We start from the raw sequence: 23521 nt of genomic DNA, 5'->3' as shown, positions 1-23521 counted from the left end.
TCTTTTCGTGTACAGTACTGTACTTTTGCGATTTTCCTTAAGGAAAAGGAGAATCGAAAAAGTACATACATGATTGTCAGCAACTTCTCGTGTCTTATTTCACTTAGTTTTATATTTTAAAAACTTTAATTCTATTGTACAGGTCAATAAATTGGGTGGAATATTATATTTCAACGTGAGCGGAAAGGGAGTTGGATTATTATCAGTAAAAATGAGGTATAATGTAGCAGATAAGGAAAAGCAAACATGTAAAGTAAGACATTTTAAACACATACTTGACGTAAAGAGATAATTTCAAGCTTAAATTATGAGATAAATAACTAATTGTAAATGACAGGTGATTTTGACTAATCTTGACTATTTATCTTTATTAGTTCGAAACTACTGTGCATGTTTCTGAAGTAAAGAAACAATTCTCAACACAGGAAAACAATATTTATTGTGAAAATGAAAATAAAATAGGTAATATGTTACAGTTTTCTTAAGGTTGCAATATTAAAAATCATTTTAAAATTTAATTTAATGTGTTCAGTATAATGTGCAATTTCAGATTATACAGGTTTTGCTGTATTAATTCTCTTACTTTCCTTTTTATATAATTAACTGTATTTAGTTTTTCATCGCGTATATTTGTGTGTAAATGCATTTATGTACTGTATATCATTTTTCTTATTTGTTAATTACAAATGATTATAATATAAAGGACTTCCAGAAGTACCTGCAAGCCCCGAACGCTTCAGCAGTTATTTTCACAGTAAACTTACACTCAAAGTTGAAATATGCAGCAAGTGAGTATGAAAAACTGTATAATTTAATTTATATAATTGAATACTTGTAGAATATGTATACATGCCGGTAATATATCATAAATATTATCTGTTTCGGGTAGATTATAAGTACCTTTCTTATTTTATACGCAAATTGAGCCTAATTCTTTGACACAGTATGCCTACAATGCGAATATACAGGTTTCCCATTCTTTATTTTCCTATTCTTTATTCTACAATGCGAATATACAGGTAATTTTGCAACTAAAATTTTTTTCAGAAAATTCTTTCCTTCTGCCACTAGCAGTACACCTATGAAATTCGGTGCGGTGATATTCTGCTTATTCTTTAGAGCTACATAAAAAGCTTACATAAGAAACGTTAAAATAACTCGGCGTTATAAATGTTAAATATTGAAAATACAGTAGAGCATCGAAAATCCGACTCAATTGGGACTGGGGTTAGTTGGAAAACTGAAAAAACGGATTAACAGAAAAGTATGAAAAAATACATTATTAGTATAGTATATTAGTATATCCCATGTAATTTGTATATTAGTACTGTATATCGCTACTTCGCGTTGAATTTTCATCGATTTTAAGCCTAACAAAATTTTTTAAAATAATAATCGTTGCTATTGTATCGTTAAAAATTATTTCTTTATTTTGCACAAAATAAATGCTGGTCTCCCATTCATGGTCGAGCCAGTGTTGCCAGCTACACTGGCAACACGCAAATATTTAACAAAAATAATATCTAAGTAGCCGAGCTATAGCCAAATATTGTAGCGCCACATCACTAGCGAACATCTGGATTTGCGGACTAGAACGTGGTCGGTTAACCGATGTGACGGTTGATCGGGGTCGGATAATCGATGCTCTACTGTATTTTAATAAATGTACTTTTAATTTAAACTTTACTTTCTGCAGATATCTTTCCAATGAAGATTCCACCATGACTATTATTGATGCTGGAATATTCAGCGGATTCACTCCAGTTATAGAAGATTTAGATAAAGTAAGTAAAGACATTGCTTTGCGATCACAGAAATGCTGTATTGTTTCTTGGGTATATTTGTATCGTAATCAAACGTAATTTCCGAAGTGTTATCTAAATATATGGCTTAGATTATTAGAAAGCATAGTTCATAGAAAATATAGAGCTGACTAGTAATTGCTACGGTTAGTGTATGTCTATTCTCTTGCCCATTGTAAATTTATTCAGGCCGACAGTGAGGACATCTGCATATCAGAACTAAAGCACACTGGGTTTAATTCATTTCAGAAAAATTGATCTTACTGGGAATTACAAATAGGTCTCGAGGATGAAAAGCAAGTGAAATTACCTATCAGCTAACAGGCGATCAGTTTATTCATTCATAATTTGTTTGTGAAGCGGATTTAAGAATTGTATATTAAACAAACAGCCTGATTACTTTTATTTGGTCTATTAAAGCGAAATAATTACAAAGTTATTTGATAGAAAGTAGGCACTCAGACCGCCATCTCATGTTACACCTAAGTATGTAGCAAGTGTACAATATGTCGATCTGAAAAGACAGCAAACTGTATGCGCTTTATGTCGAATAATACAAATCACGTTGTGAATTAATAATTATATATAAATTAGAACTTAAAGTACTATCTAGTGCTATAGAAATAGTTATAATTTGATGATATAATTTTCAAGAGTAATAATATAAATTTTACATTTTTTCAGATTATCGATGATTATAAAAGCCCAGTTGATAGATACGAGATAGAAGACAGAAACATAATATTTTATTTAGATCATGTATGTATGAATCTATGCAGTAATACATTTTTATTTTCTTATTTTTGCAACAAAGTATGTGTTGATATAGTTATATCTTTTAAGTACTATAATTGTATGTGAACAATATTAATTGAAAAATGCAAACTTACAGGTTTCACATAAATCTCCTGTTTGTATTGACTTTCGTGTGAAAAGAGATTATATTGTTGGAAATGTGCAGTCCAGTGTTGTGAAAGTATACGATTATTATAATAATGGTAAGTGTCTCCGTTCTCCAATTTATTAACTGTTGTTTTTCTGAAAAATTCTAGCCAATTTTATAAGATTTTTCAGTTAGTGATGACTTATCGGATACGCAATTAATGAGTAAGCAAATTATAGATAAAGAATATGCCAAAATCACGAAATATAGCAGGGCTGAAAATAATCGTTGCATTAACACGGGCTGCATTTTGAAAAGACACGACAATGTTATAACTTTTGTAAATAGTCTTAATTAAAATTCAATCAGTCATTCATATTTTTCATAATTTCTATTCTTCCATTCTGTTTTTGGCCTCTTGCCAGTAGCCAACAGGAGAAAAAACACCAAACATTGATGACGAGTTCCAGCCTGACACAGACTGGCCAAATTAAATTTGTGGTTATCTTCACGTGTATAACATCCACATGTTGGCCTGTCATAGAAAGTCATTGAGGGCGGCACCTCTTTCTTGCAGTTCTTTGTTCTGTTGCGTCGCTGCTTCCACCTATCTAATCAATTCTGTTTTTGGAATTAGTAGACTTTATTTTCTGCACTTTCCTTGATTTCTAATTTATTATATGTTTAGTATTTTAAGTATTATATATTAATTCACAGTTTATGTATTTTCTAGATGAACAGTGCGTTGTATTCTACAGTCTTGACATTAAAGCATAGCCCTAATAATTGCAAGGAATAAAAACATATTAATGGAAAATAGTTTTATTGTGTCATTAAAACATGTTATTACACAATAGAATCTTGTTTTGATCAATTTATTCTTATACAATAGCGCCGGCCTTACCACTACACTTAATATAATATGAAACCATCTGTCTGTTTTGAAACTTCGCTCACATTCTTATCATCTGTACCATATTTTATAGAGGTTTTTAAGCTTATAGAATGTATGGAAGCACAAATTTTTCCATTGGTTCCAGACGTTTCCAACTTGTATTATTAATAATTGTTCGAAATTTTAAGAACTTGTTCCTGTACTTTCGGGACTATAATGTGCTGTACGAGAATCAAACACGGTGAACTATTAGAATCGTGTGAAATTTGATCCATCTAGACTTTGCAAATTCTTATGTTTTGAGATTCTTAAATCCAAAAAAGTGAAAAAGAGGAAAATATTCTGTGTATACGTTTGTGTGTCGTCGTGGTGATTTGCATGTAAGGGGAATTGACGCTATTAAAATCTGATGGTCAAAGTTGGAGGAGGTCAAGTATCATATCTCTTGTAGGGTCGGATATAATGAAAATTTTAGTTGTTATTGGTATTTACAATATTTTAAAAAATTCATCTATTCTCTCAAAATTAAGCCTTCTGCCTTTTTACCATAAGTAATAATATAAAAGTTATTTTTTAATTAAACTTTTATTACATATAGCGCAGAACAATTTTATTTCTCATATATATATTATTATATATATATATATAATAAAATAAATAATGATACAGTAGAGCATCGCTTATTTGACCCCGGACTAACCGACCGCGTTCTAGTCGGCAAATTCAAATGTTCACTAGTGATGTGGTGCTACAATATTTGGTTATGTCTTGGCCACTTTAATATTATTTTTGTTAAATTTTTGCATGTTTTAGCTGGCAGCACTGGCTCGACAATAAAAGGAAGGTTAGTATTTAAACTAGGCCTAATACACTATACTAATAATGTATTTTTTCATACTTGTCGGTTATCCGACCAACCCCAGTCTCCAATTAAGTCGGATAATCGATGCTCTACTGTATAATATAAAATATATAATATATAATAATATAATAATAAATAATATAAAAGCTATATTTTTAAATTATAACACTTGGTCTACCGTATATATCGGCGGCTAAGACGACTTTCAGATAAGACGAGGTATAAATTTTCTTCAAAGTTTTATGGTTTTAACATATATCTGTCCTATAAGACGACCCCCAAACTATCAACGGTCTATGAATTTAGTTTAGATCAGCGTTCATCATCTGGATAACAACACTGTATAGTATATATGGAATTATGTCCTATTTGTAATTTTTCGAATGAACAAATTTTATTTTTTTTGCATCTGGCAGCATGCCTTGCGATTGTTGCAAACATTCGCACTGATTCAGGAATTCGGGTAATGACTGACTATTCACAAAAACATTGTATGGGCTATTCTATTTTGTGCACATACCCTACTCTCTTCTAGTAAATAATTACGGTTTGTCTGTCTTTTTATCATGGTTTTAATTTATATAAATTTCAAATAAGACGATCCTGGATTTTGGGGGCCATTTTTAATGATTCAACTATCGTCTTATCCACCGAAACATACGGTAGTTAGGCAACTTATTTCAGAATTTTTTTTTTTATTAGAAAATTTCCTACTGTTGTATATTAACAATGTACTGTACAGTACTTTGTATTCGTTGGTTGTGATACTTGCACTCACATTCAAATTTAAGGATAAATTCACAAAAGGGCCTATCCGAACATATAATGGGATTGTTAAAAAAGGTCCACTTAGAGCCCACAGAGAGAGAAGAGTTAAGAAAACCAGTATTATTTCAAACAAGATATGTTTTTTACCAGAAAACTTTGAAATGTTTCGTGAAATCAATAAAATTTATTTCAACTGTCATGATTGCATAATATTTGTTAATATTCAACATAAAATATATATTTATTTGCTTTTTTACGACATAAAAACCACGCGTAACATCCTGTATAAGACTAACACACTTTAGTATAATTTTACACAAAAAATATCATATCCATCGTGTTAGGCTATACATATTGTAACTTAATTAACCTAAGCGAAATATCACCAATAAACTTGCCACCACAAAAATATTCATTGTACATACATGAAATGAATAACATATAAGCACACAAGTTTTTACTTACATCTGAATTTGATAGAATTGCCTTCCGGGAGGTCTTTCTTGGGAAGCTAACCCCTATTCAGGTTATAGATACGTGAAGAAAACCCGGAAAACTTCACATGGTCAGCCCGTTGGTGAGAGGTGAACCTACGACCAACTACCAGTGTTCAGTGATTATTCACTCGGCCACTGGTGGGCCATTTCTGTCTGATTGAGTACAAGTTGTTAATATTTAAAAAGAAAGAAAAATAATGTACGACAAATTACGAGGGCTGTTCGGAATGTTCGCGGTTTCAAATAGAACAACAAACAAAATAATGTTAATACTTTTTTAATTTTTCAATGTAGTCTCCTTTATTAGCAATGCGCTTATTCCAGCGATGTTCTAGCTTTTTTATGCCATCACAACAGGTCGATTTGTCAAGGTGTGCAAAATACTCGTTCACTTCAGAGATGACTTCGTCATTTGAGTGGAATCTCTTTCCAGCCAAGAATTTTTTTAGGTTTGGAAAAGGGTGGAAGTCACTGGGGGCCAAATTAGGTGAGTACGGTGGATGTGGAACTAATTGGAAGCGAAGTTCGTTTACCTTTTGTTCAGTGATTCTGGCGGAATGTGCAGGTGCATTATCGTGGTGAAACAGAATCTTTTTCTTTTTCAAGTGTGGCTTCTTTTCTTCGATATCTTTCTTCAGTTTGTGCAAAAGTTCACAGAAATAAACAGCATTGATATTCTTTCCTCTTTCTACGTAGTCAATAATGATGATTCCTTTAGCATCCCAAAAAATCGAGGCCATCACTTTCCTCCGCTGATGGAACTGTCTTTGCTTTCTTTCGTGATGTCGAACTGGGATGTTTGCATTGCTTCGACTGTTCTTTTGTTTCAAGAGTGTAGTAGTGGACCCACGTTTCATTAGTAGTCACAAACCGACGCATGAAATCCTGTGGGTTTTTCTGATAGAAGACCAAACACTCCTTTGACATCAAAGTGCGAACACGTTTTTGCTCGGCGGTCAGCAGACGCGGCATCCGCCTTGCTCAGACTTTAGTTATGCCCAAATTTTCGATTAAAATGTGGTAAACTCGGTTGATAGAGATGCCTGTTGTCTCAGCTATCTCACACGTTTTCAAACGGTGATCTGCTAACACCAAATCGTGAACTTTGTCAATATTTTCTTCAGTGACAACAGTTGACGTTCGTCCGTTGCGAAAGTGACTCGTGCAGAGAGAGTGTGGGAGATGACCTTCCGCACTCTCTCTGCCAGATTTAAAGTAGGGTGTTCATTTTTCCACAATGGTGTACGAAAAAGCAGACTCTCCCAAAACTTCATCAATGTCAGCTTTGATTTGAGATGGGGTCAACCTTTTTTTCGTCAGGTATTTTATGACTGCACGAGTTTCCATTTTTTCCATTTTTGACAAAGGATGTGCACACTGACTATTTGATAAGCTGTTGTGAAAAAACTTTACGACAAATCAAGCGAAAATTCGTATCGCATGTTTAGCAAAGATGACTGAATTATTCCCGCCAAAAATTAAATTGATCGCAGCGCCGCATATAGGCAAGGCCGCGAACTTTCCGAACAGCCCTCGTATTAGCATGTTATGAACAGCAATGAGAAAAGCATTTACAGAACGGACATTAAAAACTTATTTTTTGTTTCTTTTGGAAAATATTCCTATTTTTAAACGCAAAAAATTTCTAAAATTTTTTATCTTTCTGTGAGATAAACAGATTTTTCCGTAATAAAACACAACTTCGACGATTAATATGAAAATCGAAAGCAAATAACCAACGAGCAATAAATACACGGGACCTATCACGTGTTCGAATTTCAATGCATCGTCTTCCTTTACCTCAACCGGTTCGTAAAATTCTCTTTTCCTTCGAATGTCTTCCTCCTGATCTTTTTGCAGCTTTTCAGCAATTCCGGATTGATGAATGATATTTATTCTAAAAATTTATAAAAAAAAAATTATATGATTAGAAAACAAAGATAATTACAAGAGATCATAGGAGGCATGTTAGGAAACGACTTGCAATTGGAGAGTAATGGTAAAGTACCATTACTGGATTAAGCCTCTAGCGGGCCCTAGACAAAATTTAAATTGGGGCCCCATTTAAATAAGTTGCTTCTAAACAAATCTTATATAATGAGACATTAGCGTAGCTAGCATGGGTGACACCCGGTTCAGATATCGTGGTTTTACCCCAAGTCACACCATAGTGTCACCCTTTTTAACTTTTTTATAAAACACTATTGAATTGTAATATCTTCGCACTCGAGCAACTTGAACGCTATATTAAATATGCGATGTCAAGACGTATAAGTTTAGATTTAGAAAATAAATCATTACCATACATTAGTACTACCACGAGAGGCGGCCCTAGGAATATTTCTAGATAGTGAGAGATCTCGTGGCGTACATTACTTCTGAGCACGGGTGGCTGTTGATTTTTTTTTAGGCAATGGCTAGTCGAGCGGAGCTTAGTAGGAATTGTTAAATACAGCCTTTTCTGTCCTATCGAATTTCTTACATAACTTTTAACTCGTTTTGAAACAAAGAAATCTTCTGCACTGAAGCCGGGCCCCTCCGAATTACGCGCCCTAGACATTTGCCTACTTTGCCTATTCGATAATCCGCCCCTGATGGTAATGCTGTGTTTGTTACATGTATTTAATCACTGCAGTTTTCAGTATGATTTAGCCATCTGTCAGGAGACTTCATGGTGGTGTCACTAAATGATATTCGGAGTATTACCTTATCATCCAGAAACAGCCACATGTGTTTAAAGGAAAATTAAGGGGCATAGCTCGTACAATCTTTTGGGCACATTTTCCGAACAATGTAGCTCAATTTTTAAGTAACGTAGCAGTTTCTGCATTACCCTTTAAAGTTTTCTGGATTCATTAATCAAATAGACATAATCAAATATAATAAGACTGGCAATGCTGGGTGTTCCAGATATTTATTTAGACCGCTACTCACTATTTTGCTGCATTTTTTTAAATATTACAAAATGCATTAAGCCAGTTGTAAAAATCTCTTTTGCCTACAGATTGATATCAAATGTGTGATCTGTTATGGCCAAAGTTGGTTACAACTAACATCAATAGTTTTTCTGATGTAACGAAGCCAAGCACTAACTATCCATGCAGGTAGTGTTAGCATTGTATAGATTACAATTGCGTATAATTTCCGAACATGCCTCATATTTATACTTACGTTTTTCGAAACTCATATACGTATGGAAAGGTTTTCATCATACATAGGTAACTGTATCTGGTGAATAAGATATCAGTGGAAACAAAGAACTTTTCCGAGCCGAATGCCTGAATATCCTGTTGAATATCACTTCTAGAAGCGAGCAGACAAGTTTTCTTGTATAAAACGTGTTGTAATCCGTGCGATGCATTTCTAAAACTATCGTATGCATGTGTACGAAAATACGACCGCAAAAATGCACGCATTTTATTATCTTGTTTCAAGAAAATCATACCCTGTAATAAAGGTAATTGAAATTTAATGCATTAAAATATAAACTTGCTTTCTGAACATTGATAACATTACTAGAACTCCGGACCTTCGATATAACGACTTTGATGACGATACGATAACGTTCGTTTTCTGTTATATCGAAATAGATTACGGTCAGCTACAAAATGGACTTTACATAAGGCATTATTAAAGAAACAGCGAATGTCAAATAAGTAAAACAATTGTTTCTTTGTAAAAGAGATCTTGCTAAAGCAATGCAGGCATCGCATTCATACATCTAAGATGCGTGGCTTCATGTCTTACAGTTAACAATAGTTTGATGATCACACAGAAGATAAAAAGAAATATAAAATACGTATAGAGCCTAAATTCAATTACAATACTGTTTTCAACTTATCGTTCAAAAAGATTACATTATTAGATTAAATTAATTATTATGCCTTTGTGTCCTTTTAACTCTATTAATATATAGAAAGTACTAGTATACAAAATAAATTTTAAATAGATTAAATTAAGTTTATTAAATTTAAAATTGTAATAATAATAATAATAATAATTCAAGCTCTCCCGTGGTCACCACCTGGTCGTGGTGGGAGAGCCCAGTAATTTTACTGATCCATAGGGCAATGCAGGCTGGAGCATAAGCTCCTGGTAGGGACACCCATGCCAGTAAGGTCTATGGGGAGAAATGAAGCTAAGAGTGACCACGCCCACATTCTGTGGAGATATTCATCATGGTAATAACTAGATCAAAGTGTGATACCGGCTCGGACGTCGCCCGGGTTAACAAGGTCCGCGTTCGTGGGTTAGGCAGAGGCTCACGTTCGAAAAATAGGTCACAGTCTCCCTTGGTTACCGGTGGCGAAAGCAGCACCGGCCCAAGCATGGCTACTGCAATGCCCTCAACAGATGTGAGGAACCAACCCAGCCTTGGTGTTTCTGTGGCAATGCATCCACAGACCACAAAGGCTGGAAAACCACACCAACGGATGAAATGGACAGTAGAAATGAACGAGTTTATCATCCGTACTTATTACACCATCACAAAACTCGAAACAAACATGACAGCATACAGACAACAACTACACCATAGATTCACACAACAGTATCCTCACCTCACTGTCACCGAACAAAGGGTTGTTGATCAAAAAAGAACAATTATACACAACAACCTTATTCCACAAACAACACTTGAACTTATCAAACAACAGGTTGCTGATCAAATACATCAACAGACAGAAACATCTAACATTAATGAAGATCATGTAACCTGTCAGGATAATCCAGCAACAAGCATTGATAATAACACACATACAACAATTACCACTAATGATACTACAGACACTTCCTCATCCATCACTGATAACATAGACTTGGATTTAGTTAATACGCTCTCACTTATATTTCAGGAAACACTCACTAAATATACAGGTACAGATCCCACACAACGACCACGAATACCAAAAATCAACACGTCAAAGGAAGTAGGAAAAACACTAAATTATGTAAACACTCACTTACTACCACACTACATTCATTCAATTTCTACACTCGCAGACATTCATACATTAGTTTATGCTGGGGCAGTCACAGTAGTGACACACCATGGACTGAAAGTACAATCACAGACAAATACACAGAAAACACAATTCTATCACAAGCCTGCCTGGCAGAGAAGAATAGAAACACAAATAAATGACATTAGACAGCAATTAGGCAGGCTAACACAATACACTAAAAACAACATAACACCCAAATTAAGGAAACAGCTCAAAAACATTTTCAAGAAAATAAAAACACACACAAAACATGAACATCACAACACATGCATTACAGAATACATTGATACACTAAAACAAAAACTTGCTGCCAAAGCACGTAGACTCAAACGATACAAAACATGTACACTACGAAAACAACAAAATAAATTATTTACAAACAATGAAAAACTCTTTTACAGACAAATTAATAACAAAGCAAACACTGATACACAGCACAGTGGCACACCAACAGAAGAAGAACTCACAACATATTGGTCTTCTCTTTGGTCCAGTGCTGTCACGCACAATGCTGATGCAGGCTGGATCGAGGAGGAGAACAGAAACTTGCACAACATACCAACTATGCCCTGTGTTGAAATAAACATACATGATTTCCAATACACTGTTAACAGAACACACAACTGGAAGACACCTGGTGTAGACAACATTCACAATTTCTGGTACAAAAAGTTTACATCACTGCACCAGGAACTAGCTAAACATCTAACACACATCATCATCAATCCACAAGACATGCCAAATTTTCTTACTCAGGGCATCACCTACATGAAACCTAAAAACAACAATACCACAGACCCCACACAATACAGACCAATTACATGTCTTCCAACACTCTACAAATTATTGACATCCTGTATTGCAAACAAAATATACAAACATGTTGAAGAACACGACATTCTAACGGAACAACAAAAAGGTTGTCGTAGAAACCACAGGGGATGCAAAGAACAGTTACTCATAGATTCAGTCATTCTACGGCAAGCACACAGACAACACAGAAACATACACATGGCATATATAGACTACAGAAAAGCATTCGACAGTGTTCCACACAGTTGGCTGCTACATATTCTACACATGTACAAAATACATCCATCACTCATTGCATTCTTTCAAAACACTATGCAGCACTGGAGAACAACACTACATCTCAGGGTTAGTAACACTTCCATACAAACAAACCAAATTTTTATTAGGCGAGGAATTTTTCAAGGAGATTCCTTGAGTCCTCTCTGGTTCTGCTTAGCCCTGAACCCATTATCCAACATGTTAAACAACACGCAATATGGTTACAATATCAGACACGGAAAAACAACACAGTTTACACTGTCACATCTCATGTACATGGATGACATAAAACTTTATGCATCCACACAAAAACAACTTCATCAACTCCTACAAATCACACATTCATACACCAAGGACATACAAATGGAATTTGGCCTAGATAAATGCAAAACACTTCACATAGAAAAAGGAATCCTGAAGAAAGAAGATTTTGCACTTGGAAATGGAGACGTTATTGAATCCATGAAAGAGGGCGAGTTCTACAAGTATTTAGGATTCCAACAGGCCAAACTAACAGAACATACACAAATAAAGCAAAGATTAATTAAAGAATACCAAAGTAGGTTAAATGCTATTCTCAGAACACAATTAAATGCAAAACACACAGTTAAAGCAATAAACACATATGTCATCCCAGTACTCACATATTCTTTTGGAGTTATACATTGGACTCACACTGATCTCGAGCAACTCCAAAGGAAAACAAGAACTACACTTACTAAGCATAAACAACATCATCCTAAATCTGCCACAGAAAGATTAATCCTTCCACGTAAAGATGGCGGACGTGGCCTGATTGACATAGTTAACCTTCACTACAAACAAATACAGTCACTGCGAGAGTTTTTCTACAAAAAACAAGAAACATCACAATTACATAAAGCAGTAACTCTAGCAGACTCGAATAACACACCATTAAACTTACACTCGCATCATATGGACACAACGCAACATATAAAAAGCATAGACACCATTAAGCAATCGTGGGCTCGAAAGGCACTCCATGGAAGGCATCCTTATGATCTGGCCCAGGATTTTGTTGACAAAACTGCGTCAAACAGCTGGTTAGCTCGGGGATGCCTCTTTGGGGAGACGGAAGGATTCATGATTGCCATACAGGATCAGGTCATAAATACTAAAAACTACAGAAAACACATACTCAAAGATGCAACACTCACAAATGACACATGCAGAAAATGTCACATCATGCCAGAAACTATACAACACATCACCTCTGGTTGCAAGCTCTTGGCACAAACAGATTATTTACACAGACATAACCAAGTAGCAAATATAATACACCAAGAGCTTGCAAAGAAACACAAATTAGTAGACATCCACGAACCATACTACAAATACATTCCGCAGACAGTATTGGAAAACAACACGCACAAAATGTACTACGACAGAGCCATAATCACAGATAAAACAATTTACCACAACAGACCAGACATCACACTCATTGACAAACACAATAAAATCACATACATTATAGACATATCCATTCCAAACACTCACAATATACAAAACGCATGCACTGAAAAAATTAGCAAGTACACAGAACTCGCCCAGGAAATAAGGCATCTGTGGAGGATGGATAGGGTGCTTATTGTACCTGTTGTTCTCTCCTCTACAGGTGTCATACCACACACACTACACAAAAGCCTAGGCACATTAGAATTGAATAGAAACACATATATCACTCTACAGAAGGCCACTATATTGAATACATGTCATATTGTGAGAAAATTCCTGAATACAGACACACACACTGATACACTTCTTTAATTTCTGTTTTGGTTACTATGCCTTGACTTTGGTCCGGCATAGTACACAGCCACCGGTGTTAACTGAGTAGATCTCACTTAACCCAACATAATAATTCAAGAATATAAATATATATAATAACAACCGAAATTTAGGATAAATTGTAGTCCTTACATAAAGTTTTGATAACACAGACCGTTATTTCTTATATTATTCATAAAAAGATTTACTCGATATTTAATATAAATTTAAGTAGAGAAATTAGCTTACACCAATCAAAAAACTAGGCGGCGAATGATGAATAGTATTCATTTCATACTTGTGGTATTTTACAGCTTCGAACAATTGAACAAAATTATGCGGAATCTCTTCCTCCCCTGGAAAGATCAAGAAAGAGGGAAGAATGCCCAAGTATCCAGAAGACAAAACGAATGCCATTAGCATCCAAATTCCAAGAATCATATATTTTGTCTTTAATCTGATGGATTCTATTTCAATATCTGCAAGAAATAATTTTGTAGCTGGTAAGTGTACAAGTGTTTATTTTAAGACCAATTAGAAGTAATTAATGATATCATTCACGTCGCCATAAAATAACCCAATATGAAAAAAAGGATAAAATAACAGCTTACATGTAATAAGTCAGTATCTGGCACTTACCTTGACGAAGAAAACAACGCACTACAATCCAAAATACGTCAAACAATTTTGGAGCTTTCTTAGATTTCATCACTGCTTCTGAAGTGAACAGCAGAAATAAGCTAATAGTTAGGAGCGGAATGGATAGTCCAGCAAATATCCAAACCTGAAATTGCATTGAAATAGTATAAACGGGAAGAAAATGATATAGAAAAATATTTAACAATACTCACCACAAGACTGAATGGCTTGAGTAGAGCAATGGATTTGTCTAACGGTTCGGCCGCTTTGATAACAAAAGTTATAGAAATTTCTGATATAGCAGAAGAAACAATGTCGTAGCCTGAGACATGGCCGCAAGGAATTTGTAGAATCTTTGTTGAGTAAAATCATTGTTAGAAAAAACGATAATTAACAGATGTTATAGCATTTTAAATATTATATGTGTATAGGTAAATAAGATCCAGAAATTATGCATTGCAATTATTGGCAAGCAGAATTTTTCGTTGAACTTCGGGTAGATAATAAAGTCTTTTATATATGACATTTTTAGATATTATTTTTAACTTCCACCGCTGTACTGTACAATAATCAACTATATGTACTAAGTGCAATGCGTAGTTATACGATATCAATGCATATAAATTAAATTTTAAACAATGCAAGAAAACAATTATTTGACTTGTTACATCTTTTCATAAATTTATTTTCATCAATACAGTAGAGCATCGATTATCCGACAGATTAAGCCTCGTTTAAATACTGGCCTCCCTTTCATGGTCGAGCCAGTGTTTAAACGAGGCTTAATTTTATTTAACGACGCTATCCAATTGCTGTTTTTAAAACGTGTGCGAGATTTAGCGGCAAAGAAACGAGGGTCAGCTGTGAAGCAAAAGAAAATTTTGGACTTTTTTTTCTAATGTATAGGCCTACTTTATGTAAAATATGTAACCCTAATATATATTTATTTTGTGCAAAATAAAAAAATAATTTTTAACGATACAATAGCGACGATTATTATTAAAAGAAGACTTGTTAAGCTTAACATCGATGAAAATTCAACGCGAAGTAGGTTAATAGCGATATACTAATTACACAAGATATTCTAAAATACTATACTAGTAATGTACTTTTTCATACTTTTCGGTTATCCGACCAACCCCAGTCCTTAATTGAGTCGGATAATCGATGCCTTACTGTAGTAACGAGTACAGGATATATCAAGTAAATGGTAAATGTTTTCAGGGATAACGTCTAACAAGAAGTGTAGAAAGTGACGAAGACATGTCAAATCGTAAGCAATTCACAAAGCAATATCTTTGTTAATACCAATAAATAAACATAGATTCGTATGGAATTTTATCGTGTATTACCACATCCAATCATCTCTGAAAATATTTATCATTTCTTCTACATCTATCTTATTAATATATATCTTCACTTACCGGTTCTTCAGGCATATGCACATGATTAGTACTTTTAAAACAAAAATACAATAATAAATATATATTTTGTTATTATTCCGAAAAATATATATATATATAAAACAATTTTCTTCAACAAACCGAAAATCATATTTTTCTTTCAACAAATTAAAGATTTTTACAAGAACTGTTTCGTCCTTAAGATATGATCTATTATTCTTCACACCTAAAAAGTTGTGCATCTAGAAAGTAATAAATAAAAAACAATTAAATTTTAAGTAAGCAAAAAGTTGTGTTTTACGAGTAAAAATACTAATTTTCAGAGAATGATAGAAAAACGTATAATTGAGCATAAACTGAATTAAGACCATATGTTTCGTTTATAACATAATAAACAGTTATCCATTATTTATCTAATTCGATTCAGTCGGCCGCAATGATAGACTCTGGATTGAATTTAAGTGTTGAACCACAAAATAATACACAGGGGTATGTTGCAGATATGTCAAACCCTTTCTTTTACTATTTGACATTCGTTGTGGGATTACCCAATTCATAATGGGTACAACTGAAAGTCGTATTAGTGCTCATGCGTAGAACTGAGCGTGAACTGAAATATTTCAATGAGATTTAAGTCATACAACATTAGTATATAGCATTCGTGCGTATTTTTGCTTTGTTTTTTAAGGTTTTTCCGGAATAAAGCTGAACACCGCGCGTAGTAAGAACTGTTGTAGGGCGTATTGTTTTTTTTGCCCGTTATAGATATATGTATTATAAGTTTCTTTTTCACCCTTTCCACTGAGAGCACTGAAACAACCTTTTCTATCCGGCTAACTAGTGATCAACTAGGTACACAATAATTGTGATCGATTGTAGAAATTTCTCAGATTATAAAAAATGTTATGTAGATTAACTGTGCACATATTTATGCTGTAACTTATTAACTATATCTTAACTAACAAATATCAAGACTCTACTTACATATGTTACACTTATATTTATAGTAAGGTTCCTATGTATCTTTGTTTCGTACTTAAATTTATATAGATAAGATTCACAACTGTTCAGATTGAGACACTGAAACAGAAGTTCAGAATTACATAGGATAAGGTTAAATTACAAGTGCGATGCTGACTTACGATTTTCAACATTTTTTCTTCAACTTTAACAACAGAAGAACCATTTATTCGAGTGTCAACAGGGTGCATCTGAGACCAGAAAGTCGGTACATATTGTAATCTGATCTCTACCGTTCCGACGTATTTTGGACTCCATGCTCCGTGACAAGACACACGTGTGAACACCCCCTTTTGATTAAGTAGGTATGGTATGTCTCCTGAATATAAACGTTTTGATATATATCAGAAAATCTAGTAGCTCGAATAATGCTATTTATGAAAGAATTGATACTCACTGAATAGTTTTTCATTACATATATATGTGAAAGACACATATAATAATATAATATTCATTGTACCTACATCTGAAATATAACAAAAATTTTTATATATTACTAATATTGAATGGACGTAATTTTAAAAATTTATCATCAGTAGTAGTGGGTTGACACATACTGATCGCAAATTTGAATTAATTATTAAATGTTTTTATAAATTTGAATTAAATTAATTTTATTTTAACAATAAGGCAAAGTTATAAACAAGACAACTTGAAATAATAGTTTAAAATTAAGGCAATGTAAAATAGGAAAATAGTTCAATATAATAATTATTTAAATTATATTTGTTACTTATTTCTTAAATACCGTAAAGAAAACAATGCTTTTTAAATTATTTGTGGTAATAACAATTATTTAATATCCAATCTTAGACACTAACAGAAGTTCGATGTTTAAATATAAATAATTCGCTATACGTTGTGAAATGATTTAATAAGTTTTGTAAATTACTATGTTCGATCATTACAGTTATATCCGATGGTTTTTCGTTTATAAAATTTAATCCATGTTTTGTTTTTTTTTTGCTAGTAAAAATTGACGTGTTAATGATCTTTAACCGATAATTGATACTTTTTAACAGAATCTATATAAATGTCTATTACGGCTTCTATAGGACTGTGTAATGTTTTTATGGCCTACTGTCGATAAATAATTTTATGATCTTTCACTTGAAATGCTTCAAAATCTATTAGAATCGCATTCTGTAATTTTATATAAATAAAAATTAGAATTAGTATTATTTTATATTTAATAACGATACATAAATATTTTTTACTGACTGCATAGAACGTTCATTGATATACCAAATGTTGTCTTGTCTTTTTATTTTTGATATTATATCACGATTATATTCAATTACTTCATCCATTTTATCAAATTGTTAATGTGAAATTTATATAAATATAATTTTTAAAATTTATGTCAAACAAACAATTGACAAGTGTTTCTGCATTACTACGAGGTCGAACTCATTTTAAATAATTTTGATGATATTGGTAGTCTGTAAGTAGCAAACGAATACCATTTTATGAATAAAATGAAACTACCATCCAATGAGTATACTCAGAGATTCATTTTTTGGAGTTTATCAGTTAAATAAATATTATTTCAGCGAAATTATGATTTAGTATAAACCATATAGTAATTGAAAGTTTAATGAGTTGGTTTGATCACACAGTATAAATTCGATTTGAAGATTTAATATTTTTTAACATTATTATTATTATTATTACTACTGTACAATTCGAGTTCAATTGTTATAATAAATCTTTTACTTTTATTTCATTTTAATTTTATTAAATTTCATTAATTTTTTTTAATTTTAAAAAAACATAAGTTTCATTTCAATTCAATTACAATACAAATTTTAAAAATTATATTTTTATAGATTTACATTAACAATTTGATAAAATGGATGAAGTAATTGAATATAATCGTGATATAATATCAAAAATAGAAAGACAAGACAACATTTGGTGTATCAATGAACATTTTATATCAGGCATGGGCAAATGCAGTTCCGAGAGCCGCATGCGGCTCTTTTTAAGTTACATGCCGCTCTTGCTGAAAATGTTAATTTCTGTTGTTTATTATTATTTTTACAATTTTATTTTTATAAATTTGTGAAAATATGTTTATTAAAATAAATTCAAAATTTCTTTTATATTATATTTATATTATATAATAAAATCGCGCGCCTTACCATACTATCCGCCATGACAGTACAGAACTGCGACTCCCATGCATTTTACAAAACTTACATTTCGGCTCCCACTGAACTCCTGCTTGCTCACACCTGTTTTATATAATCAGTAAAAAATATTTATGCATCGTTATTAGATATAAAATAATACTAATCATAATTTTTATTTATATAAAATTACACAATGCGATTCTAATTGATTTTGAAAGATCATAAAATTATTTATTGACAGTATGCCATAAAAAGATTACAGAGTCTTATAGAAGCTGTAATAGACATTGATATAGGTTCTGTTAAAGAGTATCAATTATCAGTAAAAGATGAATGGCAAGTTAATTTTTATTAGCAAAAAAAATTCATGGATTAAATTTTATAGACAAAAAACCATCAGATATAACTGTAAGATTCGAACATAGTAATTTACAAAACTTATTAAATTATTTTACAACATATAATTATTTATATTTAAACATCGAACTTTTGTTGGTGTCTAAGATTGGATATTAAAAAAATTGTTATTACCAGAAATATGGTTAATGTTACCTTAGTCACAAAATGGCGGCTGCTGAATTTTTTCCCTATGTTGGAGACTGCGACGGGGAAAAATTTTTTCCCTATAGTCGTGACGTCGACGCCGTGGAGAATTTTTCCCCGTTCGGTTTCAAACCTGAGTTCGACGTTGGCGAATGTCCTGTAACCTCGAAACAGCGACTTTCATGTGTGTAAATTTGGGACGGTAGAGGGAGCTTGTTCGTGACGTCGTGCGAGAGTAAAATCGGCGGGTAATTCGTAGTGGTTTTACGAACGAATATGCAAATGCTTGATCTGTGACGTGAATTATGTTCATTTCGATTCAATTTTATGCAAATTGCCTACCAGTTAGAAACGCCTGCTGCTCTGTTTCAGTTCGGTTGAACAGTCGTATTTCTTTTCATAATGATTTATCGGTTTCACCTTATCTATTAGCGGTTATTATTTGTTATTGTTACTTTCTGTATTATTAAGTATTCCTATTTCTTTTATTGCAATATTTCGCTAAACGGTAGAAGAACCTGTAATTAGAAATTAAGAAAAGGTTTTGTTTTTTTTACCTATATCCCAACCTCCCCTCTTTTAGTTTATTACAAATTGTTCGGAAATGAGTGATTCAGTCGATTTGCTTTCCAACGACGAATTTTGGTCGAAATGCACTTGCCGTGAATTTTACAAGTTGATGGAAGGCGAATATTTGGAGTTAGGTGTACCTCCTCTTATCGATAGCGCATTTAAATTCGCTGCGAAATTAGGAATACAGCCGACCGAGGCCATTTGTATTTATTGTAATTCCCTATGCAAATTATACTACCGGAGTAATAGAGAAAGCTGTTTCCTGCGATTTACGAAGTGCCGTACAATGACTTCAGTCTTCGAAGGTACATTTAAAAGTAAATTTGGTCGCATTTCCTGGGGTTGCATTCTGTCGTTTATATGGAACTATCTTTGTCTGGAATGTACTGCGACGACCTCTGCGATCGCGGCAGGCATATCCAGAAAGACGGGCGTCGATTGGTCCAATCACATAAGGTTGGTAATGCTTATTGCTATGAGTAATATGTCATGATTTAAAATCGGAGGGCCAAATAAAACAGTGGAGATTGACGAGACTGTCATATGTAAAAGAAAGTACGAGAGAGGGCGTATATTAAAGAGCACGAAATGGGTGGTTGGCGGAATCTGCCGGGAAGACAAGATTTGCACCGAAAGAAAATCCGGAGGTTAGCGAAGCAGGAAAAAACTGGGATCGGACAGGAAAGAAACAAAGGAAGAAGTAGCCAACCTTCATCGGAAAGTGAATAAAAAATTATTTTTTCGCTTTTTTTAATTTGTTACATTTCGGTTAAAATCCGCGGATACTGTCGAGCTATTCAAGATGGCGGCCGGTCACGTGGCCATCTTGAATCGAGGGAAAAATTTTCCCCCGTCCAGTCTCCAATGTAAGGAAAAATTTCAGCCGCCGCCATTTTGTGATGTGGGATCCGTTGACCTGCTCTCTTGTGATCCGATTCACTCTAGCCTTGATGCCAATGTTTTTACATGCCTTGCTCTGCTATTACAGCATTTAGACTTTGATGTACAGTAATTTTATTTTAGTTATAGTGCACTTTTATTTTTTTTTTAATCATTTATTTAATTTTTATTCTTTTTTATTTTAATTCATTTATGTTATTTATTTTATTTTATTTTATTTCCCTTTTCTCTGCCATTTTATTGTATCCCTTCTATGACTAACGGCATGTATCTACTATGTACTTTTTGTATTTCTGCCTGGCTGTGCTCAGCGGTGCCAGAGAATAAAGATTATTTGACTGACTGTGACCTAATGTAACATTAAACAGAAATATTTTAAAAAGCATTGTTTTTTTTACGATATTTAATAAATAACTAACAAATATAATTTTAATAATTATTATATTGAACTATTTCCCTATTTTACATTGTCTTAACGTTATACATGAGAAGTGCTGAATGCACATGTCACGTGACCACGTTGAAACTCGTCCCACGCAGATTTTTGTCGGGAAACGTTTTTGTGTATTTCCTTGAGATTGAAACAATGTCGACCAAAGAACTTTTGTCAGCCCATGTCAGTCAAAAATTGGCAATGAGAGAGGGAATCCAAAGATTAAAATTATACTCCAAATATAATTTTAAAGAAAGTGAAGGATGATGTGAGATCGCGGAGTTAAGCGGCAATTTTGTAAATGAAAGGAAACTTTCTTTTCTTTCCGTTCGAAATTGTTGTAAACATTCCCTGTATTGAAGAAAAGGTCTCATTCAACTATTAACAGTTAGGTGGGAAAGTTGACACTTAGCTGACAAGAACTGCAAGTCATTGTCAACAACAGACCACTTTCCCACACTAATGCTATAAAAGCTCACGCTACCGGAAGCTTAGCGCGGATCAACCCGAGGAAGTTATTTCTGTACTTGTGTCATCGATCTCCATGTCCAGGAACAGAATCTTATCAAAGAAGACATACGACCGCCATACTCCAGTTATACCCTCCAACCTCAGACATAGAAGTATTTGTTAGAACTTTGTGAACTTCTCCCCCAAGCAGCATTTAATCGCATTTAACAGCATTTAATCGCATTTAATCGCATATAACCACGTTTAATCGAACAGGAGTTAGTCAGATAGAGTTGTAACCGAAATTTGTATATTATCTTTAGTTAATCAATAAATGTTATGTTTGTTAACCTGTCGATCCTTTTCCCCAAAAAGACACCTGTCCACGTTTTCCTAACTTTCCCACTCGCTTTTTGTCCTCCTAAGCCATCCGAACGACAAAAAATCGGGTTTTAACAACCTGTGCAGTATAAGTGGTCAGGAAGAATTAACTCCTGGCCCCCTGCTTATCTCACACTAACATTTATACATACAGAAATTATTCCCCCATTTTTTGTATCTCTCGACATTTCAAGGTGTCCTAAATCCAAATATATAAAAATCCTGGAGGTAATTTTTTGACCGGTTGCCATACTTTCCCTCTGTTATATATAACAGCCGGAAAAGTAAAAGTTGACATAGAATCGATTCGTTTTTTGTTTTTTTTCACAAACATTTCACTATATACGCTGAGCTAACATATATTCGTTTAATTAAAAATATACGTTTCTGAATTACTGTCTGCACGTGTTAAAATAAATGGCAAAAGTGCGGCCTTCTGAATGAAAGAAACTAACAAATAGAACTCGATAAATAGTACTATATTTTAACTAATTGGCTTTCGAGCTTAAATCTGTTACATGTAGCCCACCGGAGACATAGGACTCAGCATCAGTGAATGCTAGTCGTGGGATCGTGTCTAAGCTATGTGGTATTATTTTGGTTTTTTTCACGTGTCTAAGACTTAAATAAAGGCTACTTCTCACAAAAACTCACCCCGAGTTGGCGGTTTTCCATGTTTTGTTTTTTCAGCAAACAAAACACATTTGTAAAACCGTTAATATTAAATATTTATACAAAATAATATTTATACTTACGAATAACTCTAATCTTCAAATTATGAATAAACGAGACTTATTGAAAGACCTGGAAGTTTCTAACTTCTATCAGGAGGTTGTTAAAAATGAAAACTGGAATAAATACATAAATAAACGAATTGTACTAATTACCTGTTACGGATCAGTAATGAGTTAAAATTTACAAATACTTTTAATTAAAATTTTAATTGGATATCTGTTTTATGTCATTTGCAATTAAAATAAAACCGGAGTTTATTAATCGTTTCGTGACGTTATCAAATTTTGTTTTCGAATGTTTAGGATCAATATTGTTTTTAAAATAAATGCTATTTTATAAAGTTTTATAAACGTTTCATAGACTTTTGAAGATAACGAAATCGTTTTCGCGTTTTCTAATTACTGGTAAGCCCCATCATGTGTTTGTAGATGAGTAAAAAAACATGGAAAATTGTATACGTTGCTATATACCAGTTTGTGTGATAGGGTAAGGCGATAAACCAAACAGAGATGCTTACGAAGAGGTGTTCCCTTGATTTAGATGTTAGACACAAAAAAAACTTGGGAATTCCTTGCAACCAGTTTAGGTGTCCGTAAGGTTCTAACTCAAAAATGCTGTTCGTGGCAAGATAGCCGTATGGAGTTTTCCAAATTTCCTTTAAGGTGTTTAACAGCTAAATAGCAAGAAGTTTTCTGTAGAGTCCTTCTGGACGGCAGCTTCCTGACAAATCGTCTATGGCA

General features: G+C 33.4%; 1 protein-coding gene across 2 annotated transcripts; it reads left to right on the top strand.

Annotated features, from left to right (window-relative positions):
- Window positions 1–145: 145 nt before the first annotated feature.
- On the top strand, window positions 146–3525 carry LOC136968852 (complement C3-like). 2 transcript variants are annotated; one of them, XM_067262903.1, is made up of 7 exons: window positions 146–253; window positions 375–462; window positions 713–788; window positions 1697–1784; window positions 2487–2561; window positions 2695–2800; window positions 3419–3525. In XM_067262903.1, the coding sequence occupies exons 1-7, from the start codon at window positions 212–214 to the stop codon at window positions 3460–3462; spliced, it is 519 nt and encodes a 172-aa protein (XP_067119004.1). In that variant the 5' UTR covers window positions 146–211; the 3' UTR covers window positions 3463–3525. The 2 variants fall into 2 exon arrangements, with proteins under 2 accessions (XP_067119004.1, XP_067119003.1); XM_067262902.1 differs by having other exon boundaries at window positions 704–788.
- The last annotated feature ends 19996 nt before the right edge of the window (window positions 3526–23521 follow it).

This window comes from Centruroides vittatus, unplaced genomic scaffold, assembly GCF_030686945.1.
Source record: "Centruroides vittatus isolate TY-2023 unplaced genomic scaffold, ASM3068694v2 contig_1638, whole genome shotgun sequence".
Taxonomy (NCBI): domain Eukaryota; kingdom Metazoa; phylum Arthropoda; class Arachnida; order Scorpiones; family Buthidae; genus Centruroides; species Centruroides vittatus.
The sequence above is the reverse complement of the archived record's forward strand: the minus strand, read 5'-3'. Positions and strand labels throughout refer to the sequence as shown.